General features: G+C 41.3%; 1 protein-coding gene across 2 annotated transcripts in view; it reads left to right on the top strand.

Moving 5' to 3' along the window:
• The window catches only part of Esyt2 (extended synaptotagmin 2), a 90613-nt gene that overhangs the window by 36489 nt on the left and 34254 nt on the right, over positions 1-19870 (top strand). For both annotated transcript variants that reach the window (XM_076920948.1, XM_076920947.1), the window contains exons 5-7: positions 3695-3767; positions 3973-4062; positions 17035-17090. In XM_076920948.1, coding sequence (XP_076777063.1) covers positions 3695-3767; positions 3973-4062; positions 17035-17090 — 219 coding nt within the window. The remainder of the gene's footprint in view (positions 1-3694; positions 3768-3972; positions 4063-17034; positions 17091-19870) is intronic.

Raw genomic sequence — 19870 nt, 5'->3', positions numbered from 1 at the left:
ATATATTTAACAAAATTCAGTATTCTTACATGGTTAAAAAAAAACTTCAACTTAGGAATCCCAATTGAAAAGCAGTGTTTACAAATAATTAGACTTTATAGGAAAAAAATCACAGAAAAAATTTAAAGCCAGGTGTGATGGAATTTCATCCCAGCACTTTAGAGGTGACTGGACTACATTTGAGTTCCAAGCCAGCCAAGGCTACATAGTAAGTGCCTGTCTTTTAAAACCAGAATAAAACAAACAAACCTCTTAAAACTAAAATGAACTCATCAAAGTAGCAAAATGCAGTTAAATCAATTGCATTTCTGTACATTAACAATTAAAAGCCCAAAAAGGAAATAAAGACGATCTTACTTGTAACAGGAGGAATAGTTGGTTGGTAAAATGGTTGCTTTGTTCAGTCCCCAGACCCACTAAGGAAATGAGCATGGGGGTGCAGTTGTAGTCCCAGGATGGAGAAAGCAGAGACAAGAGGATCTCAGATGCTATGGCCAGACAGCCTACCCCAAAGTAGTGAGCCCTAGACATCAGTGAAAGGTTTTCAGAGTAAACAAGGCAGTTGGCTAGTAGGAGTTCAGTCTTCTTTTCTGAGGCTAGACGAAGAATAATTTTTTCAATCATTTGTAAATTTCAAAAGTACACTAATATTAATAATTGTATAGAGTTTTTACTAGTTACTTTTATGTTAGAAAGAAATGTTCAATGTCTTTGCTATGGGAAAATCATTTTTAAAATAATTGATACTTGTGTAAGCATCATTGTCATCAGCGGAATAAATTCGGAGGCACACTTGTATGACTTATGTTGTCCATGCTCCAGAAGGCTTGTCAGCAGGCCTGGATACAAGCTCCATAGTGGTTCCCCTGTGGCTTACGTTAGGCCATATTCCAGAAGCATACCTTGTGCTCATTCATTGTTTTAGCATTAAGTAAATTGAGTGATTCCTTGAGTACACATTAGTTAAAGAAGCATCTTGAATAGCATTAAGTACTCTACTGTATTGTACGCTCCAGACAAAGACCTTAACTACATTGGCAGCAACGTAGACGACAAGTTAAGAAGTAGGAAATAAAGAAAGCATGTGTTAGACTTTACGTTGTTTTAAGAGGAAAACAAATGACAGTTTTTCTTTTAATTAATTTTTTTAAACTCATTCACTTTATATCCTGATCACTGCCTCCCTCCTGGTCAACCCCTCCACCTCCCCTTCTCTGGGCAGGTGGGAGCTCCCTTGGGTATTCCCCCAACCCTGGCACTTCAAGTCTGTGAGGCTAGGTGCTTCCTCTCCCACTGAGTCCACAAGGCAGCCCAGGTAGTAGAACACATCCCCCACACAGGCCACAGCTTTTAGGACAGCCCCATTCCAATTGTCCAGGATCCACAGGAAGGTCAACTGCATGTCTGCTACATATGAGCAGGGAGGCCTAGGTCCAGCTCATGTATGTTCTTTGGTTGGTGGTTGACACTCTGAGAGCCCCAAGGGCCCAGCTTAGTTGACTCTGTTCCTGTCCCCACTGAGACCTGCAGTCCTTCCTCCCGTTCTACCTTAGGAGTCCCCAAGCTCCATCCACTGTCCGGCTGTGGGTGCATCTGTCTGAGTCAGCTGCTGGGTGGAGCCTCTCAGAGGACAACATGCTCCTGTCTGCAAGCATAACACTATCATTAATAGTGTTAGGGAAATAGTGTTGGTGCCTGCCCATGGGGTAGTGGGTCATTCCCTCAGGCTCTGCTCCCTCCCCTGTGCCTGCATTACTTGTAGACAGGATAAATTTTGGGTTGAAAGTTTTGTGGGTGGGTTGGTGTCTCTGTTGTTCCACTGGGGTTCCTGTCTGACTACAGGAAGTGACCTCTTCAGGTTCCATAACCCCAGTGTAGTGAGTCACAGCTAAGGTCACCCTTATTGATTCTTTGGTGCCTCTCTTATTCCAGGTCTCTGTCTCATCCTGGAGATGTCCCCTACCCCTGTCAGTTGTAGGTGTCCATTAATTTTAGTTTTATAACAGGTTATTAGTGAATTTAGCAGCAAGGTAGAGAATAATTTTGCTCATGTACTTAGATCAGCAGATCTCAACCTGTGAGTCATGACATTGGAAAACACATATTTCTTATGGTCTTAGGAACTGAGACATTGCTCAATAGTTATGAAGTAGTAATGAAGGTAATGTTATGGTTGGAGCCTCCCCAACATGAGGAACTGTATTAATGAGTTTCAGCATTAGGAAGGTTGAGATCCACTGGCTTGGACCCTTCCTGATCTTTATTCATCAAATTCCCCAGACTTGCACAAATAGGTTTTACCCTACTTCTAAGAAGCAAGGATAGGCAGTTATTTGTCAGTTTCACAAAGCTAGAATCATTTGTAAGCAGGGAGCCAATTGAGAAACAACTTCTGTAAGATCAGGGCTGTAGGAAGGCCTGTAGAACACTTGATCTGTGAGGGCCCACTCATTGTGTGTATTGCCATCCCTAGGGTGGTGGTCTTAGGTTCTGTAAGAAAGCAGGCTGAGTAAGCCATGGAGACCAAGCCAGTAAGCAGCACCCTCCATGGCCTCTGCATCAGCTCCTGCTTCCAGGTTCCTGCCCTGCTTGAGTTGCTGCCCTCACTAACTTTGATGAGTTGATACATGGAACTGTGAGTGATGTAAACTCCTTCCTCCCCAACTTGCTTTTGGTCATGGTGTTTCATTCATCATAGCAGTAGTACTCTCGGATAAGACAGATGAAATCCCACCCATACCATCCCATGTGGAATGCATTTAGGGTTTCATGTTTATGTTGGAAGTAAATGCCTGCTTTGCATTATTATAGTAAAGAACCATTTGTTTTACATTTGTGTTTGAAGTTAATCTCTGAGGAAAATGAAGGTTCAAAAAAAGCTGTTTTTAACCTTTAGCGCCATAAAACCCTTTAGCATCTGAGTGAGGATTTTTGTGACTAAGGAAGAAGGTGGTGAGATCTACTGTTGACAAAATAACCTTTGTTGTGTTTTAAACAAAGGTTTTTTGTACACATAAAAACACCTTCCATCCAAGAAGTGCTCCAAAAATAACACATTGTTATTCATATTTTTCTTTGAAGCTACATGTTTACATGCTTTTAAAATGTTTGTTTTTTGCGATAGGATCTGAGCCCTCTGTGTAGATAAGGATGGTGCCATTCTCCTGCTTGTTGTTTGAGGGCTAAGAGTCCAGCATACCCTCCAGGCCTCATTTGTGTAAGACTGTACATTAAACCCAGAGCCTCTTTCTTATATGCCAGTCTACCAACTAGCTCCAACCTCATCCGCTTTATTTTTGTTTGTTTTGGTTTTCTGAGACAGGGTGTCACACTGTATAGTCCAGACTGACCTTACACTGGCAGTCCTTGAGCTTCAGCCTCTCATGTGTTGGGGATCTAAATTTATTTAAGATTTTTATGATGGCAAAAGTAAGAGTATATGCACTATGCACAGTATTTGTCCCAGGTGATACAGCAGCTATGACCCTGACAGCACTGTGTCAGTAAAGCCCAGAGTAAGAGAATAATCTTGTGGTATCAGCTACATTTTCAATCCATTTTGCTTACAGTATGGACATGTCTATTTCATCATCGTTCTGTCTGATTATGTACTTTGCACTGCCTATCGTGATAGAGAGCTAAGAGGATGATTCATTCCACTCACTTTATGTAATGCAGAATTTTTCTGTGCTAGTTTTGTAGGAAATTGTGAGATTGATTTGGAGATCAAAAGATATTTTTGTAGAGCTGGTGTGAAAAGTATTCAGGTAAGTTTTTCAAATTTTCATTTTAGATTTTCTAGGCTGTATTCAGAAAGAAAAGCTATGGAGTTTTTATTAGCTAGGAAGGTTTTTGAAGTAATTTTGTATTTGTGGTTATAGTTGAATAAAGTGTGAAGCCATGTGCTTAAAAGTCACCAAGTGACTTTGAAGAGCCCTGTTTTCTGACTTGCGGTTTCCTGTCTGAGTTCAGATCCATGGGACAATGCGGGTGATCCTGGAGCCCCTGATTGGAGACATGCCGTTAGTTGGAGCTCTGTCCATCTTCTTCCTCAGGAAGCCAGTGAGTAGCATTTCTTTCATGATGTCGTGCTCATCCTGCCTCTCCTGGCGGGAACGTGGGTGCACAGAAGGATGGCGTGGAGGAACACAGTTCTGCCCTAGCTCTTCCCCGTCTGATGCATGGTTCCTGAGTCTTTAACTTCTGTATGCCTTAAGTGAGACTTTTATCTCTTGATAAACAATGGTCTTTCCTGAATATAAAAATGTTTGTTTGTGGAAGTTAGAAAAATTATTTTTAGCTAAGTAAAATGAAGATACATTTGGCCTATTACTAAGTATGATTTTATACCATTTGCTTATTTAATCCTCATATTGTTTCCTTGTACTGACCTGGACCTGACATTAAGAGGTCTATTCAGATAAGTCACACAACAATTAAGTATTAGAGCTTTGGCATAGATCCATATCAGTCCGGTACGGGTTTTATATTCCTAAACACCTGAAGGCAATGCCATGCCTGTAAATCTCCCTCTGACTGCTCTCCTGAGATACGTATGCCTTCCTTGATGGTGGTGGTGGGGTCCAGTATTTGATGAAGTACACATACAGCTCTGTGTGTTGTGATTCTAAATGGAATTTTTGATTGGTCTTTGAATACTTGGCTAAGCATCATGTTGTCAATTCATATTTTTTAGATTGTATTTCTTTTCATTATTGTAAATGCTCTGTGCTTGAAATAAGGAAAACAAAGCTATTTCTTACCCTTACCTGACTCCTGCAGCCAGTGATTACTGGTATTTTAGTGTCTTTTTCTTTCTTCTTCTTTTTTTATTTTTTTTTTTATTTTTATTTTTTTTTTGGTTTTTCGAGACAGGGTTTCTCTGTGTAGCCCTGGCTGTCCTGGAACTCACTCTGTAGACCAGGCTGGCCTCGAACTCAGAAATCCGCCTGCCTCTGCCTCCCAAGTGCTGGGATTAAAGGCGTGTGCCACCACCGCCCGGCTCTTCTTCTTTTTTTAATGCTGAGAATTGAAGGCAGGGCTGTGTGTGTGCTGGGCAAGCTTTCACTCTGGCCACACTTCTCTCTGCCTAACTGCATCCCAAGATCCCACCACAGGCACGCACTGCCCTGGGAAGCAAAGTGGGAACTGTGCCCTCCACTTTTTATTTTCCTTTTCTCCAGAGTTCTATCTTGAGCCGTTTTGTGTCACTTATTTCTAGGTTTCTGTCTTCCAGGACTAGTTCCCACCATAGTTTTGAAAGTTGTACAGCAGAGGCCATTAGTGCTAAAGTGAAGGGCACATCTGTTTGCAGAGCTCAGGGAGCCGAGGGGAGCTGCCTCTCAGGAGGACACTGCTGTGATACTCAGCAAGGGCCTGGGAGGGGCTACTGACATCATGCGTAATTTAAAATGGGGCTGTTAATGTGTGTAACTTGGCTCAAAAGACCTACTGAGAATTATTGCTTGATTTTAAAAATACAGTGGACCTAGGCCAAAGTACAGCATGGCCAGTGCTTTGTGCATGACGTCACACTGTTGCTTTAGCACTGTTGTTTTCTCTTCCTTACTTTTAATGTGTTCATGTAGACAATGTACATTACACTTCCAAAAGCTATCAAGGAATACACTAATTTTTACTTTATTAGAATTTTGAGAAATCTATGAAAGATTTAAAATACATCTTTTTTTCTCCTACTAGTTTTTTTTTTTAAAGAAAGCAGTTTATGTAAAACCTGACTCCATTAATGAGTATTTAAAATGTTCTTTAATATGTTGCTAAAAGCTTTATCTGTCTTTGGAAATATTCTTAATATAAAGATTAGAAAACTAAAACCAAGACCTCTAGTCTTCCTCAGAATTTAACTGTGCTCTTTCATAGATTTGTACTTCCACAGATGAAGGCACTTGTAGAGTAACTTACAGCATTAACTCCCAACGGGTGTTGGAGTGCCTGGAAGAAAAGGATGAGGCTGAAATGTTCAGTCACCCTTTTCCTTATATGGTGAATAAAGCCACTGAACATGCTTTAGCGGGAAGGGAAGGGAATTTTCTTCAGTTACTTTCAGCTGGAAAATATGAGAACTTATTGCTGTTAGCTGCCAAATAATTCTTCCTGAGTCTGGTGAAAAAAATACAACCAGAAGGGCCTTTTAGTTTTACTGTTTTTTTTTTTTTTCTTTTTAAAAAACTGCCCAGATGATTCAGAAACAAGTGCCAGACACTTGTATAAAACAGTTTCATATTGAATCTGCCTTCTAGTTTGTTTAATTAGTTTTGATAATGTGATACTTGTGGATGGAGTGACCCCGAACATTCTTGACATGATGAAGTTTGAAGCCAAGTGAACAGTCCAAGTGGAACAGTGGCGGTGTGCTTTGGAGACAGGGGGCCCCACAGTGTGGATTCTTGGTGGCAGCTTTGCACTGCCTGATTTCTACTCCTTGTCTTCTTTTCATGCTGTTTCTCTAAGTCCCAGTTGCCTGTCTGTGAGAGAGGAGTGACACTACCCTGTAGCTCACAATTAAATATCTGTGCTCTTAAAAGCACACAGTAAGCCTTTACATTTTTAAAGAACTAAATATATGTTAGCATTTTGTTGAGGTTTTAACACTAGAGTGATGCTAGGGTAAGGGGGACAAGTATGGATAAATACTTCGGTAATGGATAGGACAGACCCCAGTGGTGGAGTCTTTGTCTGCTGTGTGTTCCGCAGTAGGTTTTGAATCCTTGGGAATGAAAAGAAAGCTTGGATAACAGAAGGAAGGGTGGGGAGTTAGAGAGCACAGTCAGTGTCTGTTGTATATTTCAAGGACCTGATCCCAGATGCTGAGCCTGTGTCAGAAACCTTCGTATTGTAGCATGTGTCCATAAACCCAGTGCTGGGGGCTGGGCATACTGACAAGGATTTTCCCAGGGCTCACTGCCCACCTGGTAAAAAAGCCGTTCTAGAAAGTTGGTTAACTCTGTTTTGGGAGACCTTGTCTTAAAAGTGAAGAGCAATACAGGAAGAAAACCAATGTTAATCTCTAGCCTACACATATATGTACATGTGCACATGCACCCACACAAGTACATACATAAAAAAAAATAATTTAGAACAACCAGATGGATTCCTTTTTGTCATTAGACGTGTATAGAGAATTGAGCCTAAGTAGGTAGATTTTGGATATGCCTAAAGCATGTGTCCTAAAGGGTTCATATCAATGCAAAACCACAGCTCTTATTTCAAAGGGGATAGAAGATAGTTTATTTTGGAATCAACTATGAGTGTTCTTGGCCTGGGAATAGAGATTTAGGTTTTCCCAAATTCCATGTTCCAAATATGGTAACAGTTTGAGGAAGTTTTTATAGTAACAGAACAAAGTCATAAATAAAAGCACCTTTCAAGTAATTGGTGGAAATGTTAGGCAGATGAAAGCAAAGTAGTGCAATCTCTGCTATAGGCGTCAGATACTGTCTGATGATACTCTTAGCCTTCTGGCTGATGAAAGCTAGTGGTCTCTAATACATTCTAAAAGGTTTTCTCTGTGAGTCACAAAGATGTGAAGTCAAACACAGAGGTAAGCAAGGAGTGACAATTAAGGAAGCTAAAGGTAGCCCAAATGAATTATAACTAGATCCTGGTCCTGGACCATGCTAGCCCTACACTCACTGGTGTTCTTATCATTTCTCAGACTTACAGAAGGGGCAAAGGGAAACATGCTCCTCTTCAGGAACTTTTGTTCACAAGGTGTTTTCAGAGTCTTCAGTTAACCCCAAAAGAACAGGTTATGAAGGCAGGTCTTTTCCAGAAGTCCTCCACAGAGCAACCTAGGCTTGCTCCATGTGATTTTTTTTTTTTTTTTTTTTTTTGAAGACTTCATTTCAGCCAGGTGAAGGAGATTTCTTTGTGAAGTAGAACTATCTTCCTTTTAGACTTACAATAGGAAGAACTTGAATCTTACTTGGCTAAAATCCCAGAACTTAAAATATTTTAAGTAAAGGGAATGTTAAAGAAGGATAGAGATTTCTTAAATGTAGAAATTTTGTTTATTGTACAGTTGAATCTCAGAACCAAATTGGAATCAGTTTGAGGTTTTTTTTTTTGTTTTGTTTTGTTTTGTTTTTTTTTTGGCAACTAGAGGAAGACAGTGAACTGTAATGGTTAACTGATTTTCGGAGCCAGTGGAAAAGCAGCGCAGTGTGTCAGGTTGAGTGATCATGGCTTTTGCTTCCTTCTCTCCCTGAGAGAACAGCTGTGGTTTTCCAGGCCATATCTGTGATCTGTGTGTTCTCTCCCTGACTCACTCCCTCCTTCCGCCCCTTTTTCCCTCTCCCCCCATTTGGATAGACCAGGTCTGGGATTAAGAGAGTTGTAGTACAGAGGCTCATTCTGCCATTCTTGCAGATAAGTCTGCAGACAGGCCTGTAGATTCAAACCACACCTTAAGTAGTCCAATATTATTTACCATGCTGAGTTTACTCTGATCCTGTGAAACCTATGGTTTGATGTCTTTAATAATTTGGACCGTTTTGCATACCCTCTGTAACCCTGTTCCATCCTGAGCTGCAAGGTAGAGCTCTCACTGGCTGCTTTCCTTACCTGTGCTGAGTGTTTGCTGCAGGTCTTCTGGAGTATAGGCAAAGCCTAGGATTGCAACCCCTAAAGGACCTCACTGCAAGGCTTTCTTTGTGCCCATCTACAGTGACAACTGGTCTCCTTGGCTACAGTCCTAGAAGAAGTGTTCTTTCTGGCCTGATGTGTACGAAATACAGATGTATATATACAGGGCCCACGTTGGTTTCCATGCCCCTGTGCTGTGGATCTCTGGTTCACTCACTCTTGGTCTTCAGCGTTTCCTTGGAGTCTAGCATAAGTTGTCTCACCAGCCTCTGTGGAGGCTTACTCTTCATTCACACTGCTTCTGTCTCTCTGTTGTGGCCTTTACTCTGCCTCAACGCTTTGGGGCTAAGTGCTCTGGTCAAGAGAGAGAGAGTGTGGCTCTTGGGGCAGGAGACACGAAGAATGGAGACAAGACAGAAAGTCTGATCAAGTCCCTTCTTATCAAGTCTCTTTTATTGAGTCTCTTCCATTGAAGGGAAGTCTGAGGTATTTATATACACAAGCAGGAGAACACAGGTGAAAACACTTTACCACGTGCACCATACAGCTGAGGTCACTAAACAGCAAAACAAGCTATGTGGGATAAACAATATATTTATCAGAGTGTGCTTCAGCTGTTGTAGGCTTTTGACAACCAAGTCTTTCATCAGGGTATATGGTTCCAGATGGCTGCAAAGTTGATCTAGCCGCTTTCTGCTAAAGTCGGCTCCCAACATCTCTCTTCTTCAGAGTTGCCTCAGAGAAAACTTGTCACCTGGTTGGGCCCCAAGGACTCAGCTTCATGTGCCGTCAGAGTAGTGCAGGTTTTTCTTTCTTCTTTTGCCTTAGTCATGAGGCTTAAAACATAAGGGAGACATTCTTTAGCTTTACTGCCAGCCCCAAGCTACTTAATAAACATGGGCTGAGACCCCACTGAAGACCTGCGGAGCTGACCATCAGCTTGCATCTGTAACCAACTTCCCAAATAACCCACCTCAGACATGTGCCAATTAGTCAGGGCCTGTTGCTGTTGTCACACTGTAGGCTTTACTACATCCCTCAGCCCCATCTTCAAATAGGAGAGAGAGAGAGAGAGAGAGAGAGAGAGAGTGTGTGTGTACAGTGGTACACATGTCAAAGTCAGATGGCAAGTTATAGAAGTCAGTTCTCTCCTTCTACCATAGGTCCCAGGTCATCAGACTTGGCAGCAAGTACCTTTACACCCTGAGCCATCTATCTCAGTGGCTCATCTCTGTGGTTTTCATGAAATTTGTGCACGTGTTTTGTTGTTCCAGGTAAAACATGACATTCTTTCATAAGCATGGACAGTATTCTCTATTGTGCTTCTGCCACAGTTCAGAGATGACTCCCTGTGTCTGGAAACACGTTCCTCATATGCCCTAGCTTATTGAATTAGAGACCTTTAGTCATCCAGAGGCCCTGGGTTTCATTGTCCTAACATGAGTTTTTAGGGAAATCAGATAGTTGCATTTCCAAGGCTGCTTCTCAAAGGGCTACCATTCCTCCTGGTTGTTTTTCCTTGTGTCCTCATGAGCTTACCCCTTCTCACATATGCACTCTCTCACACGCTCACTTACACTGTTCTATAGACTTGTTCTCACACACTCGTGTTCACAAACACCTGCACTTTGACAATTGATCTTTCTCACGGAGTGTGGAGTGTGCTGGTTTAAATGAAATGACCCTCATAGGCTCATGTATGTGAATGGTTCTCCAGGTTGGTAGAACTGTTTGGTTGTACCAATGGTAAGGATTAGGAGATATGTCCATTGATGCTGCATTTTGAGGTTTCAAAAGCTCACACCATTCCCATTTAGCTCTCTCTGTGGCTGAGATGTAAGCTCTCAGCTACTGCTCCAGCTCCGTGCCTGTCTGCCTGCTGCCACCATGATGATGATGATGATGATGGACTCCAACCTTCTAGAACTGTGATTTCTCCGTAAATGTTTCTTTTAACAGTTGCCTTGGTCAGGGTCTCTCTTCCCAGAAATTAAAAGTAAGAAACCTACTCATTTTCTTTTTTATTTATTTTTTTTTTATTTTTTATTTTTATTTTTTATTTATTTATTTATTTATTTTTTTTTTTTGGTTTTTCGAGACAGGGTTTCTCTGTATAGCCTTGGCTATCCTGGAACTCACTTGGTAGACCAGGTTGGCCTCGAACTCAGAAATCCGCCTGCCTCTGCCTCCCAAGTGCTGGGATTAAAGGCGTGCGCCACCACTGCCCGGCTTCTTTTTGTTTTTAATTGGATATTTTATTTACATTTCAGATGTTATCCCCTTACCCCATTCCCCCCCCCACCCCCCATCCAGGAACCCCTTATTCTATCTCCCTTCCTCCTGTTTCTGTGAGGATGTGCACACACACCCCTACTCCCACCTCCCCACCCTCGAATTCCCCCACACTCAGTGTCCAGCCTCCATGGGACCAAGGATCTCCTCTCCCACCTATGCCTTACAAGGCCATCCTCCCCTATATGTACAGATGGAGTCATGGGTCCTTCCCTATGTGCTCCCAGGTGGTTTAGACCCTGGGTGCTCTGCTTGGTTGGTATTGTTGTTCTCCTCTTGGGGTCGCAAACCCTTTTAGCTCCTTCAGCTCCTCTTCTCTAACTCCTTTGTTGGGAACCCCTTGATCACTTCAATGGTTAGCTGTGAGCATCTGCCTCTGAATATGTCAGACTCTGGCAGACCTCTAAGGAGACAGCTTCTGTCAGCATGCACTTCCTGACATCCATATCAGTGTCTACCTTTGGTGACTGCATATGGGATGGATACCCAGGTGGAATGGTCTCCAGACAGCCCCTCCTTCAGTTTCTGTCTCACACTTTGTCTCCGTATTTGCTCCCTTGAGTATTTTGTTACTCCTTCTAAGTAGGACCGAAGCACCCACACTTGGTCTTCCTTCTTCATGAGCTTCATGTGGTCTGTGAGTTGAATCTTGGGTATTTCGAGCTTTTGGGCTAATTAATATTCAATTATCAGTGAGCAAATACCACGTGTACTCTTGTGATTGGGTTACTTCACTTGGGATGATATTTTCTAGTTCCATCCATTTGCCTAAGAATTTCTCAAATTCATTGTTTTTAATAGCTGAGTAATACTCCATTGAGTAAATGTACTACATTTTCTGTATCCATTCCTCTGTTGAATGACATCTGGGTTCTTTCCAGCTTCTGGCTATTATAAATAAGGCTGCTATGAACATAGTGGAGTATATGTCCTTGTTATATGTTGGAGTGTTTTCTGGATATATACCCAGGAGTGGTATAGCTGGGTCCTCAGTTCAATTTTCTGAGGAACTGCCAGACTGATTTCCAGAGTGGTTGCACCATTTTGCAATTGCACCAACAATGCAGGAGTGTTCCTCTTTCTCCACATCCTCGCCATCATCTACTATCACCTGAGTTTTTGATCTTAGCCATTCTGACTGGTGTGAGGTGGAATCTCAGGGTTGTTTTGATTTACATTTCCCTGATGACTAAGGATGTTGAACACTTCTTTAGGTGCTTCTAGGCCATTCAAGTTTCCTCAGTTGAGAATTCTTTGTTTAGCTCTGTACCCCATTTTTTAATAGGTTATTTGGTTGTCTGGAGTCTAACTTCTTGAGTTCTTTGTATATATTGGATATTAGCCCTCTATCGGATGTAGGATCGGTAAAGATCTTTTCCCAATCTGTTGGTTGCCGTTTTGTCTTATTGACAGTGTCCTTTGCCTTACAGAAGCTTTGCCATTCTATGAGGCCCTCCCTACTCATTTTCTAACATTCACTTTCTCTCACACTCATCCTCATACCACAAACAGACCCTTGTCATGCTCATTTACACACTCCTCTCACCCATGTATACAACCTTTCATTTTATTACACTCTCCATTGGTTACTTTTCCTTTGGCTATGTTAAATAACCCTGAGAAAAGCAACTTATGGGGAAAAGGGTTGATTTCAGCTCACAGTTTGAAGGTTCAGCCCATCATGATGGAGAAGTGATAGCAGCAGGAGTCTGAGGGGGCTGGTCACATTGCCTCCACAACCAGGAAACAGCAGGAGATGTGTGCTTTAGTTAAATAGCCTTTCCTTTTCGTTCAGTTTAGGACTCTGGCCTGTGGAATGATGCCACCACATCTAGGGGCAGGTCTTCCCACCTCAGTTAAGGCAGTTGAGATAATCTTTCACAGGCGTCCAGATGTTTGCCTCCTCAGTAATTGTCAAGTGGAATACTCACTATCAGTGCTCACCTATGCTTGCTCTGGTGTGCTGTGTTTTCATGCTAGATCTTCTCTCTGCCTGCTCACTTTTCCACATTCACTTTTCTCTGAGGCTCATCCTTTCTTATACACACTTTTCCTTTCTAACATTCCACTCTGTCACTCTTAATTTGTTTTTTATTTGTAAAGTCATCATACATTTACTTCTTCATGTTCGTCCTCGTGCACAGACACACTTACATTTCTTACTTTCCCTTCCTCACCTAATCCTGAGCTTTGAACATCCCCATAGCTCAGAATCTTTCTTATTGACAGCAAGTGACTTGTACATTTATTACTGTGTTTTGTGTTTTTATTTTGTAAGTTTTCATTTCTATTTTGTCTGTAGCATAATTCTGGTGGTTGGTGAAGTTCTTTTTAGCTAAAGCTAGTCCCTGTTTTACCTGAGTATTTTAACAGGTCTTAACACACCAGCTAAAATTAGTTTCACTCTGACACCTGTCTTTGTCTCAGCCAAGTATTTAACAGATCCAAAATGTCTCATAGCTACTTAGGTCCCTAATAAAATCTCATTATAATGCAAATCTCAAGTATGAATCATTACATTCTTAAATAATGACAGCATAAATAAATACTATGAAAAGGATTATTAATTGTCAAATTGTTTAGGATAGAACTCTTCTACTTTAGTACTGTTAAGGCGGGGTACTGAGATGGAGTTGGGGGTGGATATGCTTAAAGATACATTGTGCATATGTATGTATGACATTCTCAAAAAATAAGTATTAAAAATATATGAATAATGATTAAATTTAATACCTCTCCTCCAAAGAGTGTCTTAAATAGGATAGTGACAAGCCGGGCAGTGGTGATGTAAGCCTTTAATCCCAGCACTTGGGAGGCAGTGGCAGGTGGATTTCTGAGTTCAAGGCCAACCTGGTCCACTGAGTTTCAGTATAGCCAGGGCTACACAGAGAAACCCTGTCTCGAAAAACCAAAAAAAAAAAAACCCAACTACAACAACCAGGATAGTGACATATAAACTTATGCCTAGGAAACTTGCAACTAAAGTGTTTCTTTTTCTAAGAAAATTGTTAAATAATACTTTTTTGGATTTCATCCTCTTTATTGTTTTTATACTGGTCTCACCTGGTCTTATTTAGAAGCTTCTAAATGTGCCCACTCAATAAACCAACCCTCTCCTAGAGTCTGTATGACTTCCTTGACCCATAGCTCTCTGTATAGTGCTACCATAAATAGCTATCTTTTGGTAAGAACACATACATATAAGGTACTTCGATTTGAATTTGAGTTAAAAGCACACATTTTATATTACATTGTTAGTATATCTTTAGTTCCTAAAGTAGATTTGTGATCAACAGAAAGGGTTTTTATAACTAAATCATAAAATTGTGTCGTAAATGTCCTTTAATTTTATTTTAAAGGTTGTATTGTAATCTTTTATTAAATTTTTAATTTTTAAAATATATAATCTGGTCATATTCTTTCTCCTAACCCAAGTCTTCCCAGGCCCTCCACACCTTCCTACTCAATTTTGTTTTCTCTCTCTCTTAAAAATAAAAAAGAAAGAAAAACCAATAAAACAAAAAAGTCAAAAATGCCAAACAATAACAACAGCAACAAAAAAAGCAAACACAAAAACCTATGAAGTTCATTTTTGTGTTGATCATAATCATGAGGCCTGTTTTAAACATATTGCCCCTCTCCCAGCAGGCATCTCTTGCAAGCAGCTTCCTGATTAGGGCTGGGACTTTGTGCTGCCTTCGTTTTTACTGTGCAGGGGTCTTCCCTATGCTGCAGTCTCTGTGAGCTCACATGGGCATCAGTGCTTTTGTGTCTGGAAGACGTTGTTTCCTTGGAGTCTTCCACCACCTCTGCTCTTACACTTCTTCTGCTTACTCTTTGCCGTAGATGCCCACTTGTGAGGGAAGGGGTTTGATAAAGACATCTTGTTTGAGACCGAATGCTTCACTGTCTGCACGTTGTCTAGTTGAGGGTTCTATGTTAATTAACAGTTTCTGCACATAGTTACAGCAGTATGTCATTAGGAGTCATTTTATTGCTATGCTCATTTGGTAAAACAGTAATAGGCTTTCCCTTAGGTTTCAGGTTCTTGGCCACCTTAACAGTATCAGGTGGAATTATATTTCAGGGAGTGGACCTTAAATCCAGCCAAAAAGTGGTTGGTTCCTTTCATACTATTTTTGACACTGTTGCACCAATATATCTTGCAGGCAGGTTGCTGTTGTAGGTGCATGGTTTGTAGCTGGATGAGACTGATGATTCTTTTTCTCCTCTGGTGGCCTGTGAAGTACCTCCCAGTAGTGTTGGAGTTTCTAGTTGGGCACCAGCTCGAGTTCTACATGTTCAAGGATGTAAATAAGTGATATCTTCAGGAATAGGGTCTTGCCTTCATGTTGTGGGGGGTAACCACATTATATCCTTTTAAATCTTGTGCCATGTAGTTGTCCAGGTGTTTTGGGTTTTTTGTTTGTTTGTTTCATTGATTGATTGAATTGGGGGAGGGGGGGTTGGCTTGTTTTTTATTTGTTTGTTCTTTGTTTTGTTTTGTTTGAGACCTAGTTACTCTGTGTAGCCTTGACTGCCCTGGAACTCACTCTAAAGACCAGGCTGACCTTGAATCCAGGATCCACCTGCCTAGTCTTTCTGTGTTTTATGACATTTTTTCTCCTGCTGGAAAGCAATCAGGAAGGATTTTTTGAAACTTATTACTTCTTTCCTTAGCTTTGCTCTGTAGAGAGAGACTGTACAATTTCACTTAATGTGTCCTCTACAAGTAATAAACGTTGAGTATTTTATTGTGAACAGTATCCATTTTATTAGAGAAAATCACTATTTACAACCAGTTGTTTTAACTGTTTATGTCTACTTAATAGACTCCTACCTAAATATGTAAGAATTTCTGAGATGACTATAAATATCCAATGAATAGATAGAACATGTTCTATTCATAGGAATATGAAAGTTAAAAATTCAAAGTAAAGTACTGTTGTTCTATTACCAATTAGGGTAAGTTTTAATATCTGGTTTTGGTAGCAACATGGAGAAGAAATGTTTCTATCCAATACTTTTGTTGGTAATAGAAATTTAAGTAGTAATTTGGGAGATCACGAGGTATTGATAATGAAAATGAATGCCTTTATCTTTTAGCACCATGTTCCACTTCAAAATTTTTGCTTTTCATGGTATTCGTGGGGAGTTTTCTGTTTGTACTATGGATCTTGGGGATTAGATCTAGATCATCAGGTTTGTGTGGCAGGCACTTTTACCTGATGGGTTATTTTGCCGACTCATCCCCCCATTTTTGAATGTTAGGCTGTGTGTGTATAAATGCGCGTATTCATGCTGGCCATGATGGCACACATGTTTAATCCCAGGACTTGGGAGGCAGAGACAGGAAATCTCTGCGAGTCTAAGACCAGCCTGGTTTTCATGAGTTCCAGCCAGCTCAGGGTACACAGTGAGATTCTGTCTCAAACAAATAACAAAACAAACTAACAAAACAAAGGATAATTGTCAAGGCTCACACTGCCCGGCTTGGGGGCCACTGTGTAGGGATGGATGTAGAGTGGGGATGGAGGGGTAAGAGACATGAAGAATGGAGACAAGACAGGGTGTGTGGTCAAGTCTCTAGTCTCGTTTATTGCAAGGAAATCCTGGGTATTTATAAGCACAAGCAGGGGAACACAGATGAAGACACTTTACCACGTGCACCTTGCAGCTGGGGGCAATAAACAACAAAACAAGATATGTGGGATAAACAAGATGTTTATCAGAGTGTGCTCAGTTGTTGTAGGCTGTTGAAAATAAGTCTCTTGTCAGGGTATATGGTCCGAGATGGCTGCAAAGATGACAGCCGCTTTCTGCTAGGAATCGGCTCCCAACAGATAATCACTGAATTGTTAACTTTGATAAAGGAGACATTGATATTCCAGGGACCTGTGCATAAGAGAAAGGGCAGATAAATTATTATATATTTTTAGTAGAGAAAACTATGACGTTATAAAATACGAACCGAGCAGGTCTTCGTGTGTAATGAAAGTAGTACATCTTTGATGCACATGTTGGGAAAAAGTGTGGCAATGCTTATCATACTTATTTCACAAACCTGTTTGGATTTGCTATGATAGATACATAGAAACTGTTTTGATATTTAATATTTTTCTTGTTTTTAAAAAACAGCTTTTAGAGATTAACTGGACAGGACTGACTAATCTTCTGGACATCCCTGGATTGAAGTAAGTCTTGTTGGCCTGCATGGAGTTGCCACTGTTCTTTCCCAGCTCTTGGCTGCCTTTTGTCGCCTTACTTCCAGAGAGAGTAGGCAAACATGGACCTGGATATGAAGTTTCTAACCACAGACTTGGAAGCTCTTCTCTATCCTGTAACCATTTAGTGGATAGAAAACAAGGAAATTGTCCTTTAGCAGGCACTCGAGTCACCAACAGCACATTGTCCTGTGAGAGGGTTAGCAGAGCCACTGTCATATGTCTGACGTGGTAGACTGACACAGCACAATCTGTCCTTACTGCACACAGTCTTCAAAGCCTTTTGATGTTTTCATTATTCTGTCTGGAGGTTAAAATTCATGGCTCATTAGTTATTAGTTACATTTGTTTCTAGTGGATTTCTGTAATCTATGGATTTTTACCCTTACAAATTGATTTTCAAATGTTTGATTTCAGACTGCTTCCTACTTCTGTATGCTTGCTTATGCCTCTGAAACGACTGCTAAAACAAGGTTCTGTTTCATGATCTGTAAAAAACAGCAGTTTTAGTAATCTGAGACATAGTCACAATAAAATGTATTATGATTTACCAGGTTAAGAGAGAAATGCTATTATCTTTAAAAGATCTGTGGACAGAAAAGTACAACTTTAAAAGGTTTGTTGATAAACTCCAAGTTCATTAGAATCTTGATTATAAACAAAATACTGACTTAAATTGACACAGGTAATTGTATTTTTATTTGCAGTGCTGGGGATTAAACTCAGGGTTTTTAAGTTACCTCTGAGCTACTCACTCGGATTCCCAAATGATACTTTTTCATTTTTAAATAATACTTTTAATAGTCAGTGTAGAAGTAGCACCTTTAAAATTCAGTGCTATCACTCAGCCAAGACATGGGTATTACACACCTGCTCTGAGCCGACCACTGCTCACTTGGACATAGATGACATTCTCAGGGGCTCTCCACGAGCTTAACCTGCACTGGCCTTTGCAGCTCATAGAGCATTCTTTGTGGGTGTCGGGCTCAGGCAGATGTTGATGCCAAATGATATGGGCTGTTCATGCATCTAACAGGTTTTGACTTGTGCTTGTCTTCAGACAGATTCTTGCTGTGTGCCCAGCGGTTCTGCAAACAGCACAGTCTTTCCTGCTACTTTTACAGAAACACCAGGGTCACCTTATATATCCACCTGTCTTGGATAGGTTTCTGTGGCTTTTTTCAAGTCAGTTTTTAGTTTTATATATGCCTTACAGAGAAACCAAGAGACATTCAATTACTTGAGCCCCCTCCCTTCCAGTGACTGATCCCATACAGAGGGAGAGCGTACACTGGGAAGCGGCCAGTGCTTGCTAGATTTTGTTAGCCAGAGGTAAGCAACAGGGATCTGCAAAGGTTAAGATAAGAAAGCTTCTTTACTTGTCTTTATGTAGCATCATAGGTGGACTGAGATAGGCAGGCTGATCGTCTTATCTGTAATTGTAAATGACAGTGTGAGTTCTGTAAGTGGCAGTGTGGCCTAGAAGATGTGTCCTGTCCCCTCACAAGACTTCAGCCAATCCAAAACCATTTTATGTATTAAGGATCTCTACACAATCACTGTGGACACACTAATGAGAATATGCACATGTCACTTGCACACTTAACTAGTTTTGTCTGTTTACACAGTGATTTATAATGTAAACAGTCTCTTTTTTGTTATTGATTACATTGTTTATTTATTTTACACCCTGTTCACAGTTTCCCTCCCTCCTTTCCTCCTAGTCCCTCCCTTTCACCTCCCCTCTCCCCACTCACCTCCACTTCCCTTCTCCTCAGAACAGAGCAGCCTCCCATGGAGATTCAACCAGCCTTTACATACCTGGTTGCAGTAAGATTAGGGGCATCTTCTTCTATTGAGGCTGGACAAGGCAGCCTCTGTTAGGGGCAGACAGTGTAGTCAGAGACAGCCCCTGCTCTCACTTTAGGAGTCCCACATGAAGACCCAACTGTTACTTGTGTGCAGAGGGCCAAGTTCTGTCCCATGCATGCTTTCTGCTTGGCAGTTTCGTCTCTGTGGGCCTGGGGTTAGTTGATTCTCTAGGTTTTCTTGTGTCCTTGTCCCCTTTAGCTCCTTTAAGCCTTTCTCCCCCTCTTCCACAAGCTCCACTTAATGTTTGACTGTGGGTCTCTACGTAAGTTGTTGAGTAAAGAAGCCTCTCTGATGACATAAATGCTAGGCTCCTCTCTGCGTGTACAACAGAATATCATTAATTGGGTCAGGGCTGGCTTCCCTCTCATGGCTAGTCATGCACCTCAAAATTCCACTCCATCTTTTACCCAGGCACATCTGTAGGCAGGACACATTTTGGTTTTGTGGCTAGGTTGATGTCCCAGTCCTCCATTGGAAGTCTTGTCAGGTTACAGGAGATGGCTAGTTCAAGCTCCATATCTCCATTGGTAGGAGTCCTAGCTAGGGTCACCCTCATAGATTCATGGGAATTCCCATTGTCCTAGGTTTCCAGCTCATTGCTCTCTCCCATCCAGTTATCTCTCCCTCTGTCCTTCCCCCACCTCATCTCTCCTATTCCATCTGCACCCTCCCCCATCCAGTCCCCTCCTTCAATTCACACCCCACATGTGTAATCAATCTATATTTTCCCTTCCAGTGAGATTCAAGCATTCTGTCTGCCTTAGGCCCTCCTTGTTCCTTAGCTTCTTTGGGTCTGTGGTTTGTAGCATGGTTATCCTGTACTAATACTCATAAAATAGTGCATTGCCATGTTTGTCTTTCTGGGTCTGGGTTACCTC

Source organism: Arvicanthis niloticus, chromosome 23 (genome assembly GCF_011762505.2).
Source record: "Arvicanthis niloticus isolate mArvNil1 chromosome 23, mArvNil1.pat.X, whole genome shotgun sequence".
NCBI lineage: Eukaryota > Metazoa > Chordata > Mammalia > Rodentia > Muridae > Arvicanthis > Arvicanthis niloticus.
The sequence above is the reverse complement of the archived record's forward strand: the minus strand, read 5'-3'. Positions and strand labels throughout refer to the sequence as shown.